Source organism: Hesperophylax consimilis, chromosome 17 (genome assembly GCF_061612785.1).
Source record: "Hesperophylax consimilis isolate HC1 chromosome 17, BYU_Hcon_1.0, whole genome shotgun sequence".
Taxonomy (NCBI): domain Eukaryota; kingdom Metazoa; phylum Arthropoda; class Insecta; order Trichoptera; family Limnephilidae; genus Hesperophylax; species Hesperophylax consimilis.
Window position 1 is genome coordinate 33,617,309 of NC_142852.1, and position 20,701 is coordinate 33,638,009.

Consider the following 20,701-nt stretch of genomic DNA (forward strand, 5'->3'; position numbering starts at 1 on the left):
CGTGATGTCAACGTCATTTTGACATAGAATGATGTCTGATAAGACGGCTGTCATCAACGTCGCCCGGCGTGATGTCAACGTCATTATGACATAGAATGATGTCTGATAAGACGGCTGTCATCAACGTCACCCGGCGTGATGTTAACGTCATTATGACATAGAATGATGTCTGATAAGACGGCTGTCATCAACGTCACCCGGCGTGATGTTAACGTCATTATGACATAGAATGATGTCCAGTAAGACGGTTGTCATCAACGTCGCCGAATTTACTAAAAACAAACATGGCGTTTTGGCGGCAAATCGAAAATGGCACATTTTAAATGTATTCGTCACCATAAAAAAAGAAAAAAAATAGTAATTGCAAATTTATTATAAATCTCTTCAAGTTATTGGTAATCCGGTTGAAAACGGGATTGCAGATCGTTTCTTGATAAACTTTGAGTAAATTCCTAATATATTGGAACACGTGTTCATGCAATTGCAATTGTAATATACAATGACGAAATTCGAAAATTTTATGATTTTTAAAAATCAAATTATTGGTAATCCGGTTAAAAACTAGATTTCAGGCCGTTTCCTGTTAAACTTTTAGTAAATTCCTAATATATGGGAACACGTGTTCATGCACCTGCATCTGACTTGATAATTTACAATGAAGAAATGCTCAAATATTATGATTTATATGAACATGTGTTCCAACTTGTCACTGTAAGACGGCTGTGATATGAAATTTGAAATTTCGAAAAATTCTGCATGGAGCCCGGGCAACGCCGAAAACGTTTAGTAATATTAATCGTTTTACTGTTAAAAACGGGACTGCAGGCCTTTAACGAATGAAATGACAAATTTCATAACAAACTATCTGTAAATGTAATGAGAAAGTCGGAACACGTGTTCTTAAAAATTATAATATTTTCGTATCTAGTCCATTATATTTATTAGGACAAGGGCATCTGAACACGTGTTAATATTTTATTAGTAAATGTTCATGCAGTCGCATTTTAAACAGCATTTTGATTTTAAAAAAGCCGTACTTATTTTTCTCTGTGTGCGACGCCGGAACACGTGTTCATATTATCATCTATTATTAGAACGCAGGTGCATGAACACGTGTTCCGAAAAATTACGAATGAACTAAAAGATTTTTGGGAAATGGCCTGCAATCCCGTTTTAAGTCGTGCAGAGCCAGGGGGATTATGGCATTTATAATACACCAGTATATCTAGCACTGTCGACCGATAAACGTTTTATAACTTGTCATCTTTCCCGAGCATGACTGCTGTTCACCAACGAACAAATAACAGTTCTTAATTTATTCCACGTTAACTGTTGTTCGTACGTTAGCGATCTGCAGTAGTGTTCGAGAATGATTAAATTCGAGTTAATTGATGTCGGATTATTCTGTGCTGTGCAATATGCGCCCCTCGCTACATCTGCATACCCTTGCCCTATCCGCCGGTCTCCATGGCAACGGGACGTATTTATAGACCCTCCCCCTTCCCCTCTCTACTCTGGCCTTTACACGGGGGAGTTTGGGGAGGGGTGGTCAAATGTAGGGTCGCTTTTAAAAAATACTTACTTCAAATGGTCGCGGAAAGGTGATTTTTTTTTATAAGATTTATTTATTTATTAATGGACATCGTCCAAATTACAAAATAATAACACGAATACAGTAAAATGAAAAATACAAAAGTAGACAAAGGTACATGAAAGCAAAGACATAAGGCAGATATAATATAAGAAAATAAATTGACAAGTCGAATCAAGTCAAGACTACGCCGTGGGTCAGGACCACAGGACACTTATAATATTCCATCACTTGTTTAGCGACTGGCAAAAATCATTTAGACTTATCCCAAAAAAGTTAAGGTTTTGACTTGAGTTGACCAGTCTACACATTCTGGACAATGGTGAATAATATCCATAATTTGTCGAATGATGGTTGAGGAAGAGCAGTTCATTATTTCTGAGTGTTTGCGAGGGGATATTGAAGGGAATGAGTTGCAGTAGAGTAGGTGAATCAATAATACCATTCATAATTTTGAAGAAGCAAATGAGGTCATTTCTTTCCCGACGGACTTCCAAAAGAGAGAGGTTTAGAGTTAGTTCAATTTCATCATATGAGTAATTTGCCTTTTTCCTAGCCTCCTAGCAATCCCTCTTAAGAACCGATGTTGAACAGATTCAATGCGTCGAATGTGGACAGCATAAAAAGGAGACCAAATAACACAAGCATATTCAAGATGGGGGCGAACCAAGGAGCAGTAAAGAGTTCTAAGAGTATTTACGTTTTTTAAGATGCAATTATATATCTGTAAAACATAGAATTTATAAGAATACAGTGATCAGTAATATTTGCCTAATCGAGGCTTAAATTTCCAACACAAAACTGTGTTTACGATATTCAAATGGGATCGAGATCTCCGATGTCAGGTCATGATTTCTGATTGTTTTATTACGCAGGAGGTCCTGACGAAAATAATTTCCCTTAGGTCCTATTTCATCTTTGGGGATGCTATGCGAAGGGTCTTTTCAAGGATGAGTAGGAATCTAGGGATCAGTGACGGACGTTTGATCTATCCCTCCCATTGCGGCGCAAGGCGACGGGTCGAGAGAAACAAGTTGGAGAGGTCAAAGGGTCTCCGCAAACCAGCCTCTCCCGATCTGGCACATACCCCTGCTAAATCACCGGCCATATCTTGCAACTTGGGGTGACCTATGGTGTTGGTTATTCAATAAATGGTTACCGAGGCGGCGGTACCTCAAATTGAAAAAAGAAAAATCCCGAACTGAGATTGAGAAGATGGTTAAGTTTAAAGAGGAATTGAAAAAACATATTTTCCTCAAATATTGATTTTCTTTGTTTGTAACGTACTTTATGGTTCCATGATATTAATACACAATTAAAAAGTGATATAGAGTCATTAAAAGTGATGAAACAAAAACTAGGTTAAATAGTTACCTATGTAACCTATTTAACAATATATTTTGCACTTTGTCAATCAATAATATAATATGGAATTATTGCTTGGGGAGGAGCAACAAACTCGGCTATCAATTACATAGAAACCGCACAGAAAACGATCTTAAAGGTAATACTAAAAAAACATAGACTGACTGATACAGACCAAATATTCAAGAGCTGTGACGTACTAGATATACGCCAATTATACGTTAAAACACTGCTAAACTACATTTTTGACAAAAAAATATAAATTTCAACATACACAAAATAACACTAACAGACCGGTCAGACAAGCGTACAAAGAAAACATAAAAACTCCGACAATAAATTCAAGCTTTGGACAAAGACACTACCAATACCATGCTATAAAAGCTTTCAACAGTGTAAAACTTGAAATTAAAATTGAGGAAAATAAAAATAAATTCTCACACAAAATTACAAAATGGATTAAAGAACAAAAAAGACAATATTACCGAAATTTCATAGCATAAAATAAAAATAAAACCTACACGTAACACACAAATCAATATAAACACACATCACTCACAAACACACAAGATTATATTTTAAATGTATTATTTTCTTTAAATATTGAAGACAATATTAGTGATTTTTAAACGAAAATCTGAAACAGAAAAATCAGAAAAGGAAACGGTCACATCTGGGACTCGAACCCAGGACCCTTGTCTTTCCGGGACAATGCTCTACCAACTGCGCTAATGGGACCCTATCCTCATCGGTCACTTTTAACTGTATCATACTTCGAATAAGAACTACCAACATTGTCTTCATTTTTTCACCGCACATTTTTATTGGCAACTATCTTTATGTATGATCGCAAGATTCAACCCGAACTAAATGCAATCCTAGACAGCGTCTTTTTAGATAAACCTATCTTATTGTTTTTTATTTTTAATGTGCGACATCTATTGACTTTTCTGCAAGTCTAGAAATGAATTATTATTTTTCGGAATAACTTTTATTGAGTAAAACCTCAAATTGTAATATTTAAATATTAAAATCACTAATATTGTCTTCAATATTTAAATATTACAATTTGAGGTTTTACTCAATAAAAGTTATTCCGAAAAATAATAAGTATTATTTTCTCTTTAAATGTATTATGTAGATTATATTTTCGTATTATAAAATGAAGGTCTCAGCACATGCAAGCCACCCAGTGAGGCCAACAAAACTTTGAAGTGTAAAAAATACTGTACCAAATAAAAAAAAATTTTAAAAACCTAGTTTGTGCACGACTAAGATCAATTGTAAGCAGATTGTACAAACTAAAAATGGAATTATTTCAATCTGCAAACTTGGAATAATTTATTTATCTATGGCTGAATCTGTTATAAGGTATGGAATAACAGCTTGGGGATTTTCCTGTAAAACTAATATCGACCATGTTCAATCCGTGCTAAATTCATTGGTTAAATTATTAGCTGAAAAAAAATTATACAAAGAAAGGCATAATATTCCATAATTCTATCAGAGTCTCAAAATTCTTTCAGTGAGAGCAATTCTGTGGTACAAAATTACATTTCAGCACATAATTAACCCTATATATATAAACAGGCTAAACCGCAATCATAATACTCGTTTTAATTTTAATGGAGGACTTATTGTACCTAAGCATACAAATAAATATGGAAAAAGAACGTTAAAGTATATGATTCCCAGTTGTTTTAATATGTTACCTGCTGAAATTAAAAACTGTGCCCAAAACATACAATTGATGAACTTTCTGAAGACTTGGCTTACTGAAACAATTCATTTGTATTAGCTTACAATGATATATTATTCTAAAGACTGAAAATTAACTAACTAACTAACCATCACGCCGTTCCATGCCTCACTTCTACACATCAGGGTAGGTACCAGCACTCCATTGTGGACTGCTAACTTCGCTTCTTTGGTCAATTTTTGCTAGCGCCAACTGCCTTCAGTCCTCCATGAATGGAGTTACCTGCATTTCCCCTTGTTTCAATATCTCTGTCAGCCTTCCCATCTCTCTAGAACATACTTCCTAAATACACAAACTCATCCACCTGCTCCAAGTATTCCTCATTCACAACTATATTGCACACTGTTTTCGTACTCCCTCTTTCAAACACAATTACTTTAGACTTACTTACATTCATCATTAACCCATTCTTCATGCATACTTCGTTCATCCTAGACACAAGAGACTGTAGATCATCCATACTATTAGCAATCAGCACCGCATCATCAGCATACAACAGGCAACATACTTTCAGATTACTCAAATTCGCGCCCAATCCCACCTCTTGTATGTATAGATTGAATAACCACGGTGACATTACGCAGCCTTGTTTAACACTTTTTGTGATATCAAACCACCCCGTAAAACCACCGTTTACCCTAACACATGCAACGCTTCCCTCATACAGAGATGCAATTGCCTGAGTCAGATTTGCATTCACTCCATACTTGGACAACACCTTCCAAAGCTTTTTCCTGTCGACTCGGTCGTATGCTTTTTGTAGATCTACAAAGGCACAGAAAAGTTTCTGGTTTTTTGCCAGAAACTTCTCAGTGAGCATACGCAATGAGAAGATCTGGTCCATGCACACCCTTCCACTCATAAATGCACCTTGCACATCCCATATCTTTTCAAATTGTTATTTATACAATATACATATTCTTATAATAATAAACATGAACAGTTTGTTGTAAAGCACGTTTGTAATTCACAAAACATTATGACGCCCGATTGGAGATTGAGAAAAACATAAAAGATCTAAGGAGGAAGCTATAAGCCAAAAATGTGTTTATTCTTGATATACCTTATATTGTAGGTAATAGGCATTCAAATCCGCTTGACAAACGGAGTCTAGAAACGTTCGATTTCAAGCACAAAACTGGTTTTTATTTATTTTGTAACTAATTTTATAAGAAAGCAAAAAAGTGAATCAAGTGAAACTATCACAGATAATCTTAGCTATAATACTGTATTTTTTAAAAGTTGTTTTCTTTACGCGTTAATACATTTCTATTGAAAAAATTTTTTTTTAGTAGTTTACATTTATATTTTTTATTTTATTTGTATTCTACTCAAGCGAAACGATAGGAAAACCTTTAATTTATCTAAAGCATATTTTTTGGTATACATAATGTACACCGATTCGTTATAAAGGTTAGTTAATGATTTGGCATTAAGCTTCGCCTTATATATGATATACTGATTTATGACCTATCTCCTTTGTTACTACTTTCTATGTTAGGGCAAAACGGCTTCTGACCGCGGACCCGTAGTTGAATACCCCTAAAACTTCCCCCTACCAAAATTAATCGATACGTTCCTTATATTGGAAGAGCTAGTCTCAAAACGCGGTTTTTAGTTCGGTGAACAGAAGTCTTCACTTTCAAAATTTTTTTTTCTATTTTTTTTAATTGAAAACATAAGTTTTGTAAGTAGAAACTTATATACCTACCTACTTAATTAAAAACTAAAAAAAAAAATAAGGAATTATACAATTTTTCGCGTCTGTCTGTTTGTGCGCTTAGTTCTTCTAAAATACGTGACGAATTTTGATAAAATTTTCACTATCATTTAGATAATTTCTTCCTGAAGATTTATATATACAAAACATGCATTTAATATTTATAGAAAGTAGAGAAAAAACGATGTTTTGTATTCGAGACGTAATTTTCATTTAATTCGAGACGTATTTTCTGGTGCTTACATTGCTTACGCTGGCTAAACCTTATGAGATACATCAAAATAATGTATCATGGAATTGTATATCTTAAAAAGGTCTACAGAAAAGTATAAGACGGTATATGTCTATTTCCTAAAGATAACCCACAGTAACGCCGGGCACACGTTAAGCCTGTAATATTAAAAAAAAATGCTAATATACAAGCATCATTACTGAAACATAAAAAAGGCCACCATCTTGATACAAATTTACAGACGGAAAAAAACGTAAAACTTTCGAGTTAAAACACACTTAATCTCTTTATTTAGATTTGTAGAAATTCTTTGTGAAAGACCACCCTTTAAAAATCAAAATATTGCTCGAAATGATTTAAGCCATATTTGGTGATCATATTTGAATGCACAGAAACTTTCAAAAAAATTATTCGTCATCCTTCCTCACTGCCTTCAAAGCCACAAAAATCCCACTCTCATTCAAAACTCACAACAATATCATAACATTTAAATCTTAAATAAAAAGTGGATACACAATATAGAGAGATCATACTGATACAAAATACAGACTTAAACTGAAAGCACCATGTAATGTAGTATTTATAATTACTTTTATGCTGTTATGGTTACCGCCGCCCCGGGAACCATTTTTGGATGACCAACTCTGCCGTATGTCACTACAAGTGGTTCTGTACGTTTGCTGGCTTTGGGGTTGTCTATGTCCTACTTTGCGGGCCGGATCGGGAGACACGGGTTGACAGAGACCCTTTGACCTTCCCAGCCGGACTCTCTCGACCCATAGCCCAGCACTGCATTAAGAGAAATGGATTCATAAGTTTATAACTCCCAGTTTCCTACCAACTAGTTATACCTTTCTCTCCTTTATTCCATTAAAAAGACCCCCTATGCAGCATCCCCAAAGATGAAATGTGCCATTATTTTTTTATTTATTTCGTGTATTCAAGCAATCTAAATTATTTCTCAAAACAGATCAATTCATATTAATTTTTTGTCATAACTTATTGCTTTGGTTTTTTGATTGACGAGAATTTGGTGCAATGAAAATGTTTGTGCGCTTAGTTCTTCTAAACTAAGCAACAGATTTTGATGGGGTTTTTACTATCATTTAAAGAATTTCTTTCGGAAGGTTTACGTATATAATACGTGCATATTATATGTATAGAAAGTAGAGAAGTCGATGTTTTATAATAAAGTCATAAAAATATATTTTCGTCCACTACATTGTTAACGCTGTCTAAACCTTATGAGATGCATCAAAATGATGTACTACGGAATTGTACATCTTAAAAAGGACTACAGAAAAGTTTAAAGTGGTATATGTCTATCTCTTAAGGATAACCCACAGCAACGCCGGGAACACATCAGCTAAATTTATTTCATATATGTCCGAGGGAGATGTGAATCGTAATTATCTGTGGTAAATTGAGGCGGAGGTAATGAACGAAGACAGAATGGGAGAAGAATTAGAGGACACCCCATGGCACGAGAAAGTCAAACAAATACTTTAAAAAAACCTTTTCAAGTGTTTAAAATATAATTTCAGAAACAGCGTGTTGCTTTTTGAACCGACGCAAGTGCATAGGCAATAGGTACTGTCTGCTCTGAGACTGTGTGGCCAGCGTAGTAAACACATATACGCACTAATACACACAAAATAAATTATATTGGAGTTGGCAATATCTGTACAGAGTGGCGCAACTGAAATAGAAAAAAAAAATTAATATTCCAACCTTTCCATTACTGTGCTAAAAAAATACACGCGTTCCGGTGCTGTGTAGTCAATACACATCTCAAAATAAGCGATTTAATATCGGAAAAATATGAATATTCAAAGCTAATCGATTATGTTTATTATGTTTTATTTCAAAAGTGATAATAATTGTAATTAAATTGCTGAAAACATGAACAAATCATGGGCAGATGCTAGAGAAACGTGCGAGGGATCCACATCTAACGACGGTCCGCGACCGACTGGCTGGCGGCTGGCACAAACACAGCTGTGCGGTCGTAGGTATCGATGGTCTAAATCAAAAACTACAACTGCAGAAGTGTGGATGTCTCATATTCCCGCATAGCGAATTAAAGCGGGACATCAATAGCGTGTCAATTCCTCGCACACTCTTCGCGTATTAGTATCACACGGTTGAATGTATTGGTGTATTTGTTTACGATTTTTAACAAAAAACTCTGATTTATAATTGAATTAGAAAACTATGTAATATATTATTTTTTAATTCAGGGCATAAATGTATAGCGGAGGAATACCTCAAATCTGAACGCAGAATTTATTAAATTTATAGAGTTATTAAAGTTATTAGAAGTAATGTGTAGTAAATACACACCACAGATAAGGAAAGGTTAACCCAAACGTTACCACGCTAAAAATACCTTAGTCGTGCCATCATGTAACACTCTAGATAATTATTTCGCTGTTTGTGCATATATTGTTGTGTATATTTTTCATTCAGGCTTATTAACTGTGAGAAAAAAAATATTGTTTTTGTGCATCAAACCTAAAATATGAAATAATAATTAAACCCGTGATAATAAAATATTCGAGTGCAGGAGTTCGATAAAGCCTTATCCGTCATCTATGGTAGTTTAGTGATATTTGCGTGCACGGTCAGAATATGATTCCGAAAGTCGGTCAACTGCCTCCATGTTGCAATATGCACAACTTTTTTGGATGATGTCGTTCGTTATTCAATTTCAATTTATTTATTTAACGCCCAGAGAACATAAATTAAAAAATACAGCGATTTGACTGGCTTACAAAAATATAACTTCCATTTAGGAATTGTTTAAATAAGTCTTTTAAGTAATCCACAAAATTCTCAAAGTTAATATTAAATATATCGACATCACCTAAGCATTGGTTTCCCATAGTGTGAAACCGTTGTATTGGAGAGTTCGCAATGTAATTGCGCTTATGTGTGTTGCAGTGGAATAGTGTATTTTGTCGTGTAGGTTTTCGTAAGTTTATGAGTTCGCAACAGTCGAATTTAGAGTTTAGAATTTTAAATGAAAAATTTGTGTGTATTTTTAGAGTATTTAATAAGAAATGATATTGTAAGTTCTTGTTCTTCTAGTGGGATATTTAATTTAAAATTTATAAAACGTAGAATTTTTTTGTAATCGCTCAATTTTATTAATGTGAATTTTGTAAGAGGGATAACTGGTTTATTAAAGAATGGGGGTGAACTAACTAAGCTATTAGAACTGAAAGAATCGTGTATTACATCAGCTCCACACAGGATGTCCTGAAAAAAAAAGCCTCAGTGTCTTTGTCATCTTTAAGGATGCTTTATGGAGGTTCTTTTTAGGGAAAGAAAGGATTGGAAGTTCTGACGTATGAATCAAGGCGATAGAAGGTGCAGGTGCATGATGCAGGTGCAAGGAAAATCCGGCTGGAGAAGTCAAAAGATCTCTCCTTCAACCAGTCTCTCCGGCCCGCTAAGCCACCATGACCTAGACAAAACTCACCATTTGAACCAGGGTACCCCTGCTAAGTCCCCAAACGTAGAAAACCACTTGGGGTGACCTATGGCAGGAGTGCTGGTTACCCGCCTGCTAAATTGTCAGGTGATTTTTCATGTAAACGGCGCTGTATAAATCAGCCAAATATTATCATTAATATTATTTTTAAAACATAAAATAATTGTGTGTTCAATTTTGGCACATCCGTTACAGCCCCCTCCCGACGCCGTCGGCGCGCAACAGTCCCCTCGTCACAACATACAGTACACGAGCGTCGCGACGCCCGGCACAAAATGGCCGCACAACCTTCCCTCAGTGCGTTATAAAACATTAAAAAACACGCTAAAAAATCACTAAAACATCGCTAAAACATATTCAGAACATGCCGTCCGCGTTATTCCATGTTTAAGTCGAACATGTTTAAGAAAAGCGTGAGTTTTAATAGGCCTTTCGTGTATAAGTTCGTCGAATCGTGTTTAATGGTGTTTTTAATTGATTTTTACCACTTAAAAAAACAATATTAACATTAAAAACAATGTATTTTCGTACTAAAAAGTAGTTTGAGTGCAGATTTTGTCAGTTTATAGTGAGTTTTCGTGTATACATCCATTGAATCTGGTATAGTGTTCGTTTTAATGGTGATTTTAAATAATTTTTACCATAATATTTATGTTAAACAAAATAAACACAAACAATAATGTATAAGAGTAATGAGTCAGATTGACTAAGGGATTGACTAGGAGATTCAGGTTTTGGCATGTAGAGCGAATAAACGAAGAAAGTGTACAAGAAGTCGTGTACGCCCGAGGAAGACATGGCACAATCAAGTGAATCAGATACTAGAATAGTATGTATGAGACGATGTATGAATGTGGATGAGGCAAGGAGTATGTGGCAAGACAGTTGTTTGCGGTCCGTTATTTCTACCTACTGTGAGAAAACTGTGTGATGGTTAGGTTAGGTTAGGTAAAATTTCATTGTAGATTTTGTCAGTTTCAAGTCTGGTACAATATTATTTTTAATTGATTTAAGTTTTTATTTTACAATTTTTTTTAATGGGTTCATTTTTAAGGTGAAAATTATATTATTATTATTTTGAACTAGTTGTATGTGAAGATAAATAAACAATAGCGCATGTTGCTTTTAACAGATGGCGCTGTTTAAAATATCTTTCACAGTTGACATATAATATACAATCTTAACATTTAAAAATCACTGTTTTCGTACGCGCTAATCTTCGAAACTGCCAAACCGACTGGAATGAATTTTTTTGAATGTGTATGATTGGTTCTAGCTTAAAATATAGGATAAATAAGGTATTTTGGACTCGATAGGTGGCTCTGAAAAAAATATATTCAACAAAAATTTATTTTTCATATTACAACCACAAATTTTAACTTCCCTATGCAGAAGGCGGTCTGTGGCAGGACAACGTCTGCCCGTGCCCACTAGTATATTTATATATAACACGCGCGTATTCGAGAGCAACGTTGTGTCAAAATTTCAAAGCAATCGATGAAAAACTTTCGGAGATTTTAGATTTTTAACAAACGCACAGTAAAAAAATTATTTATGCATATAGATAATATTACTGTAATAATTATATGTTTGACTTGATCGTGCCATGTCTTCGTCAGGCGTCCTCAAGCTCTTCAACTATTCACCTCCAAATCATACAATCTTTGTCTCACTTTACAACAAATAATGATTCATTCATCTTTCTCGGGCATTTCAGAATTTTTCTACCATTCTCTTTATATAATATCACGAATCCACAGTGTTACTGTGAAAAAATTAATAATTTCGTCTTTAATTCGACTCTGTGTCTCATTCTAGTGCAGAGGTCTGATGACCAAGCATGTCCAAAGCCATTTAAAACAACGTTTAAATTCTGAATAGCTAACACCAAGGTATCAACGGTAATTGTCATCGTTCTCCAGTAGAAATTGGTGTAGGACAGATCGCCCACGAATAAACAACAGTTCACCACGACTAAGTTTTCTTAATTTCTTCGACCTAATCTATTATTTGTACTTTAGCAATTTGGTTTGTACTTTAACAATTTAAATTGTGGAATAAAACAAATTAATTAAATAAAATTCAGGCTGTCATGGGATAGTGTAAAACTAACGCATATGTGTATGAATAATTGTTTTTTTTTAGAAATATGAAATGATTTCGTCGTGAAATGGTGAAAATTTTAAAGATTCGTTTAAGTTTTGTGGCTATGAAGTTCAACGGTGAATAGAATGTGGTAGCCGTGCAGCGATTGGACAATGCCTCAGATCAGCGCGAAGAACTCGATAGAACTGCTGGAAATCATTCAGATGGAGCCCATGGGGAAGTACAAGAACAACCACAATGGAAACGCAAAGGGTAAGTCCACGTAACCTGTCTCATCTAAAATAGAATGTGGTAGCCGTGCAGCGATTGGACAATGCCTCAGATCAGCGCGAAGAACTCGATAGAACTTCTGGAAATCATTCAGATGGAGCCCATGGGGAAGTACAAGAACAACCACAATGGAAACGCAAAGGGTAAGTCCACGTAACCTGTCTCATCTAAAATAGTGGTAGCCGTGCAGCGATTGGACAATGCCTCAGATCAGCGCGAAGAACTCGATAGAACTGCTGGAAATCATTCAGATGGAGCCCGTGGGGAAGTACAAGAACAACCACAATGGAAACGCAAAGGGTAAGTCCACGTAACCTGTCTCATCTAAAATAGATGTGGTAGCCGTGCAGCGATTGGACAATGCCTCAGATCAGCGCGAAGAACTCGATAGAACTGCTGGAAATCATTCAGATGGAGCCCATGGGGAAGTACAAGAACAACCACAATGGAAACGCAAAGGGTAAGTCCACGTAACCTGTCTCATCTAAAATATAATGTGGTAGCCGTGCAGCGATTGGACAATGCCTCAGATCAGCGCGAAGAACTCGATAGAACTGCTGGAAATCATTCAGATGGAGCCCATGGGGAAGAACAAGAACAACCACAATGGAAACGCAAAGGGTAAGTCCACGTAACCTGTCTCATCTAAAATAGAATGTGGTAGCCGTGCAGCGATTGGACAATGCCTCAGATCAGCGCGAAGAACTCGATAGAACTGCTGGAAATCATTCAGATAGAGCCCATGGGGAAGTACAAGAACAACCATAATGGAAACGCAAAGGGTAAGTCCACGTAACCTGTCTCATCTAAAATAGAATGTGGTAGCCGTGCAGCGATTGGACAATGCCTCAGATCAGCGCGAAGAACTCGATAGAACTGCTGGAAATCATTCAGATGGAGCCCATGGGGAAGTACAAGAACAACCACAATGGAAACGCAAAGGGTAAGTCCACGTAACCTGTCTCATCTAAAATAGAATGTGGTAGCCGTGCAGCGATTGGACAATGCCTCAGATCAGCGCGAAGAACTCGATAGAACTGCTGGAAATCATTCAGATGGAGCCCATGGGGAAGTACAAGAACAACCACAATGGAAACGCAAAGGGTAAGTCCACGTAACCTGTCTCATCTAAAATAGTGGTAGCCGTGCAGCGATTGGACAATGCCTCAGATCAGCGCGAAGAACTCGATAGAACTGCTGGAAATCATTCAGATAGAGCCCATGGGGAAGTACAAGAACAACCATAATGGAAACGCAAAGGGTAAGTCCACGTAACCTGTCTCATCTAAAATAGAATGTGGTAGCCGTGCAGCGATTGGACAATGCCTCAGATCAGCGCGAAGAACTCGATAGAACTGCTGGAAATCATTCAGATGGAGCCCATGGGGAAGTACAAGAACAACCACAATGGAAACGCAAAGGGTAAGTCCACGTAACCTGTCTCATCTAAAATAGAATGTGGTAGCCGTGCAGCGATTGGACAATGCCTCAGATCAGCGCGAAGAACTCGATAGAACTGCTGGAAATCATTCAGATGGAGCCCATGGGGAAGTACAAGAACAACCACAATGGAAACGCAAAGGGTAAGTCCACGTAACCTGTCTCATCTAAAATAGAATGTGGTAGCCGTGCAGCGATTGGACAATGCCTCAGATCAGCGCGAAGAACTCGATAGAACTGCTGGAAATCATTCAGATGGAGCCCATGGGGAAGTACAAGAACAACCACAATGGAAACGCAAAGGGTAAGTCCACGTAACCTGTCTCATCTAAAATAATATGTACCTGATTAATTTATAAATTTTTAGACTTAGACTAGAATTTTAAAATTATAAAATTTTATATTTTTTTGAACATGTTACAGGGTTTAAATTTTTGATCTTTCTAATTTTTTGAAATTATTAAAATTTAGAATTTTTGAAAATTTCGAATTTTTGAAATTTTTGAAAAATTTGAAATTTTTGATATATGAAATTTTTGAATTTTTTTTTTTTTTTAATATGAAAGTTTTCTAAATTTTGAAATTTTTGCCACTTTGCACTCTTTTTATTATTATTACCAGCTGACGTGTACCAAAACCTCCTAGATCACAGGAGGATCTAGGAGGTTTTGCCTGTACCTGGCGTTGGTGGGGATTATTTATTATTATTATTACACGCCCTAATGGGCTTTTACACACTACAAAGTTTAATAGTAGAGTATCACAGTTATTATAGATTCTACAAAATTAAAACAATAAAGGAAACATAATACAACGAAAAAAGAAAAAAATATTAAATGTTACAACAAAAGCATATAATAAAATAAGATACATTAGTAAAAATGATAAGAAGTCTCACATAAATAGATATTCAAAATAAAAATAAAAATATATATATTGCGGAAATTATAGATGTCTATTTGTGTCTCGATCTATAAAAGAATTGAAATAAACAATATTTATATTGATTATTTTTAAGATGAAATATATCTCCCAGATCAGAGTATTTATTTCCGAGACTGTGAAGTCTTGGAATTGGGGAATTTTGATAAGACAGTGTCTTATAAAATGTATAATATAATATAATATAATATAATATAATATAATATAATATAATATAATATAATATAATATAATATAATATAATATAATATAATATAATATAATATAATATAATATAATATAATATAATATAATATAATGTCTTATTCCTTGGAAGATAGACATATACCATGGTGGATTTTTCTGATGGCCTTTTTAAGATATACAATTCCGTAGTACATTATTTTGATGTATCTTTTAAGGTTTTGCCATAGTTAGCAATGTAAGCGCCCGAAAATATTTTTTTAAAGACTTGATTACATAACATCGACTTTTCTCTACTTTCTATAAATATAATACGCAAGTATTATATGTGTAAACCTTCCGGAAGAAATTCTCTAAATGATAGTGAAAACACCATCAAACTACGTTGCATAGTTTAGAAGAACTAAGCGCACAAACAGACAGACGCCGATAGCGACTTTATTTTATACTATTTAGAGAACACTATTCAATTCACAGTGGGACGATTCATTTATATTCACCCCATGGTACGTTCTAGGTCTGAAGGTAGCGGGAAATGTAGGAGATGGGGAGAAGGACGGTTGGGTATTAAAAGGAAGCTACAAGCCAAAAAAGTGTATATACTTGGTATACCTTATATCGCTGGTAATAGGCATTAAAATCGTTTGACAAACGGAGTCTAGAATCGCTCGATTTCAAGCACAAAACTGGTTTTTATTTATTTTGTAAATAATTTTATAAGAAAGCAAAAAAGTTAATCAAGTGAAACTGTCACAGATAATCTTAGCTATAATACTGTATTTTTTTTAAGTTGTTTCCTTTACGCGTTCATACATTTCTATTGAAAAAAAATTTTTTTTAGTTGTTTACATTTATATTTTTTATTGACTAATTTATAATTTTATTTGTATTCTACTCAAGCGAAACGATAGGAAAACATTCAATTTATCTAAAGCATATTTTTTGGTATTCATAATGTACACCAATTTGTTATAAAGATTAATCTAAATAGTGATTTAGCATTAAGCTTCGACTTAACCTATTTATTCATATCATTTCCTTAAGCACAACTAAACCAAACCCAATTCAAGCAATATTTCGATACCACTCTATTATGCGTAAAAACAACCTAAAGAAGTTAATTCGATCAAATGCCGAAATGGGTAGAAGAGAATTGATTTATAACAGGGAGCTTTCAAATGTTCATTTAAATGGTTATCATTTATCAAAGAAGACAAGATTGAAAAACCTTTTTATTCCTGAAGAAGAGACGGAGCGTGGCCCTTTTTATTGTCAAATTGTGAATTTATTTAGGTCAGCGATGTAGAAAGGTTTTGGCGGCAGCACCCACACTTGAATGGGAGTTAAAACTACCACCCACTACCTCCCACTTTACCACCGAAGGTAACGGATGTCGCAAAAACAATACGTACATCAAATGTATAATTTTTTAAAGACACTAATTCTCAGAATATCAATTATTTCGTTGGAATCATCGGAGTGAAAACGTCTTATACGGGTTTATCGGCACGTACCCGACAAACTTTAACCAGCTTTTCCTTGGCACATTTGGAGTAAAAAATGTTATGGGCACTTTGCTGTCCGGTAACATTTTATTTTCAATTAAAAACAAAAAAATATAAAAAAATCCACACTCCGTCACTGTCATTGGCATTGTTTCTCGTGTTCAACAGCTGTTATTAGCAAGTGTGTCAAAAAGCGTCTTCACTCTTGCATACACACTAAATAATAATAGTTAAAAATGAGACGAATGGTGCCATGCCATTTCGTTGTGATTGTAAAAGCGCGCCAATGTAGGTACGTTCGTATATTATTCAACGAAACTCGAATAAAATATTGCCAGATGGGTTTTCAAACTGTTACAAAGGATAAAACAGTGGTGACATGTGGTGAAAATATGAATGATAATTTTTTTATTAAAAAAAAATGTTACCGGACAGCAAAGTGCCCATAACATTTTTTACTCCAAATGTGCCAAGGAATAGCTGGTTAAAGTTTGTCGGGTACGTGCCGATACACCCTGTATAGAGAATTGAATTGCAGAAAAACATAAAACTAATAAATCTAAGCAGAACAAGACACTCAACTGGGAATCGAACCCAGGATTTTTATTTTATTTAATTTTATTAATGCTCAGGTGGAAAATGTCGATGTAAGAGGCTAGTGAGTTTAGAAGGCCTATCATTCTTCCGAGAGGCATTGCTAATGGTAAGTTAGTCCTACATCTCGGAAGAATGAATGGTTTTTGTCTACGCGCTCTTGCAAAGTTATCAGGGACGTAAAATAAAATTCAATCAAAATTTCTGGATTGTTGATGTGTCCGTTCAATAAATTATAGGCCATCATCAGCAACGCAGCTTTCCGCCTGTTGACAAGACTATCGATACCTAGCATTCCGGAAAGGAAGGCTGATGGGTATAAATAAGGATAGTACCCGAAGTCTCTAAGATAAAGATAACGTAGAAACTTCTTTTGTACTTTCTCTAGCATTGAAGTGTAGGTACATGGATAAAATTTTACAAAAAAAATGATAAAGCGTATGATTACGAATTGACGGAATTTTTATCACTGACAGATGAAAGTCAACAAATTATTATTTATATTTTTTTATTGTATAAACGGCATAAAAAGTGAGATGACAGTTTTCTTACCAATTGCCTACACAAAAATAACGTTTCTGTCCGAAACTTCAGCTAAAGAAGGCAGTAGCGTAACACAGCATAATATCCCTAAAATTAATCAAGATAATAATTATTACTATTCCAAATTCCTGTAATATTCAAAAATCTGTTAATGAAAAAATAAGAAAATACACAGATTTAGGAAATGAGATAAAAAGAATTTGGCATTCTCAAACTATAAAAATATTACCATTTGTTATTTCGGCTACTGGCATTATACCTATCTCTCTCATTCAAAATTTAGGCATATTAGATCTGTCAAAGAATTTATATATAAAAATGCAAAAATCAGTCATTTTAAATACATGTACATTACGAAAGATTTTTTAAAATATTTATGTTGAGGGATCAGTAGGATTTATAGGCCCTGTTAGAAGTTCTACCGAGCCGAACCCTCTGATATGAAAATATCTGGAGTCGGTGAATTATTTTCCCATTTGATCTCTGGTGAGTTGACGTGTTGTTCTTGTATTGTTTTTGCTTATATAATGCACTTGCATAATGTCGATTGACTAGATGATCATTTGTGGAAAAGTGTGTGGAAGGGTTTAGTTTTTCCTATGGGGAAGATTTAATCCGGACACAAAGTCGGAAAAGATAAAAATTACTTTTGGCCGTGAAAATCTGAAAATGGTTTTGTTCGGTACACCCAATACCCCCCTAAAAGCTGCCAGTTTCACAAAACTGTGCGCGCGCAGTTTCAAAATGTCCGCCTCGCCCTGAGCAAAGACTCTGACATTTCCGTCTTAAATAAAACCTTAACCGTCCTATCCGTCGAACCTATCAAAATTTCCGTCCGCACGGAACAGCTTTCGAATCGCATTTCGAAATCTACGCGTACTATTCGAAATTATTCGATTCGAAACGTTTTTAGAATCTACGCAACCAAATTCCTCACAAACCTTACATAAGTAACGAGAGATGAGTAAAAAAATACGTTAATGATAAAATTGTTTAAAAAAATGCTCAAGTGATGATTTTTTTAAATTTGGATTGTCCTAATTTGTTGTGATCGTTAAAATAAATAGATTTTTTTAAGTGAATTAATAAAAATAAAAAATAAAAACAGATTTTTGTGTTGGTGCTGTTGTGATTATTTTTTTTTTACCCAATAAGAGGAAAATAGTAACAACCTTAATATATACATTAAAAAAATACTTTTTAGTAGTTAGATAATAAGGAGAAGTCAGTATTTCAGTTATTATTTTAGTTCATTATTATCTAACTGATACACAGTGTTAAAAAAAAATAAGAGTACGGATTAACTGTGTCCTTATTTTCTGTATATTGACTTAAAAAGATGAGTAACTCATTTTAAAAATTACATGTCAGAAAAGAGTTAATATTTAAAATTTTAATCGTGTTTCAAAAGAAATAAATTTGTGATTTAAAAAACACATAATGCAGACTGAGCTGGATTCTAATAGAAAAGTACGTCAATGGTTATATAATTATGTATTTTTAGGTTAATGTTTTTAATGCAGGTTTTTATACACTATATAATATGTCATATGTACGGTCACAACTGGAATTCGCCTCAGTAATTTGAAATCCTCGATATCAAACATATATTGATCGCATTGAAAATATTCAGAACAAATTTATGAAACACCTATCGTATCGTTTTAGTGACCATCGATTTGTCCCTGTCACTTTATATAAACGTAGAAAAATCTCTGATGCATTATTCTTACACAAAATCGTGAACTGCCTTGTTGATTCATCATATCTGTTAGAAAGGATTGCATTTCGTTGCCCCAAGCAAAACACCAGATCGAATGATTTATTTAGAATACCACGTTGTAAATCTAAATACGCGCAAAACTCTGTAATAGTACGTATCTGTGAAACTCACAATGCCTCTAGAGATGTATACATTTTCAACCATAACTTGATATCATATAAATTTCAGCTTAATAAATTAATAAATTAAAATACTTTTATTTTATTCAATTTTTTTGTTGTGAAAATTACATTATTATCACCCGTAGTGAATAGTATAGCTATGCGAAAAGTTGTATTTTTTCTTTTTAATTTTATGTATTTCTTTATTATGTTTATTTTTTTGCCATTTAATATGTTGTGTAGGTAAAAAATACTAAATCAACATTGAACTCATTGGAACTTAATTGGTCTAGGTCTAGAACGTATGAATGTTTATTGTTATAATTTTTTACTGTACGACTGTTTGCTTCCTAAATAAAAAAAAAAGAAAATAAAAAGTAAATTATTTATCAGATGCATTTGATTCAATACGATAATATTATTTTTTCACTGGTCACGTCTATAGATTCGATGTGTTTTCGGGAGAAACTATGAAAAACATTGAAAATTGTTAAAAATTATTAAAAGAATTAAAAAAAATATGCAGTTATTTAAATTAGAAAGTCATTGATAATATGAAAAATTAAAAAAAATGGCTTGCAGTTCCCAACTGCTCCCAAACGTCTAGGTTGGTAGAACGAAAGGTGAAGAAGAACCTGGCTGTTCAGACCTGGTCACCAAACATGGATAAAGCCATTAAAGGCAACGTTTCAATTCTGAATTATGGTATTACACCAGGGCGATGCTCAGATTATTTTCCAGTCTGGAACGTGCCGCAAGAACATTACATATCATTAAATAAAATTTACTTCGCGACCTTCGGATTGCTAATCGAGACCTTAAGGAAAAAGGTTAATGCCAAATCACTATTTTGTTTAATTTTTATAACGAATTGGTGTACATTATGAATGCCAAAAAATATGCTTTAGATAAATTGAAGGTTTTCCTATCGTTTCGCTTGAGTAGAATACAAATAATAAAATAAATTACTCAATAAAAAATATAAATGTAAACTACTAAAAAAAATATTTTTTCAATAGAAATGTATGAACGCGTAAAGAAAACAACTTAAAAAAATACAGTATTATAGCT

General features: G+C 34.2%; 1 protein-coding gene across 1 annotated transcript in view; it reads left to right on the forward strand.

Moving 5' to 3' along the window:
- Positions 1 to 14,183: 14,183 nt before the first annotated feature.
- The window catches only part of LOC149416465 (leucyl-cystinyl aminopeptidase), a 61,794-nt gene continuing 55,276 nt past the window's right edge, over positions 14,184 to 20,701 (forward strand). The window contains exon 1 of the mRNA XM_089642004.1: positions 14,184 to 14,283. Coding sequence (XP_089498130.1) covers positions 14,184 to 14,283 — 100 coding nt within the window. The remainder of the gene's footprint in view (positions 14,284 to 20,701) is intronic.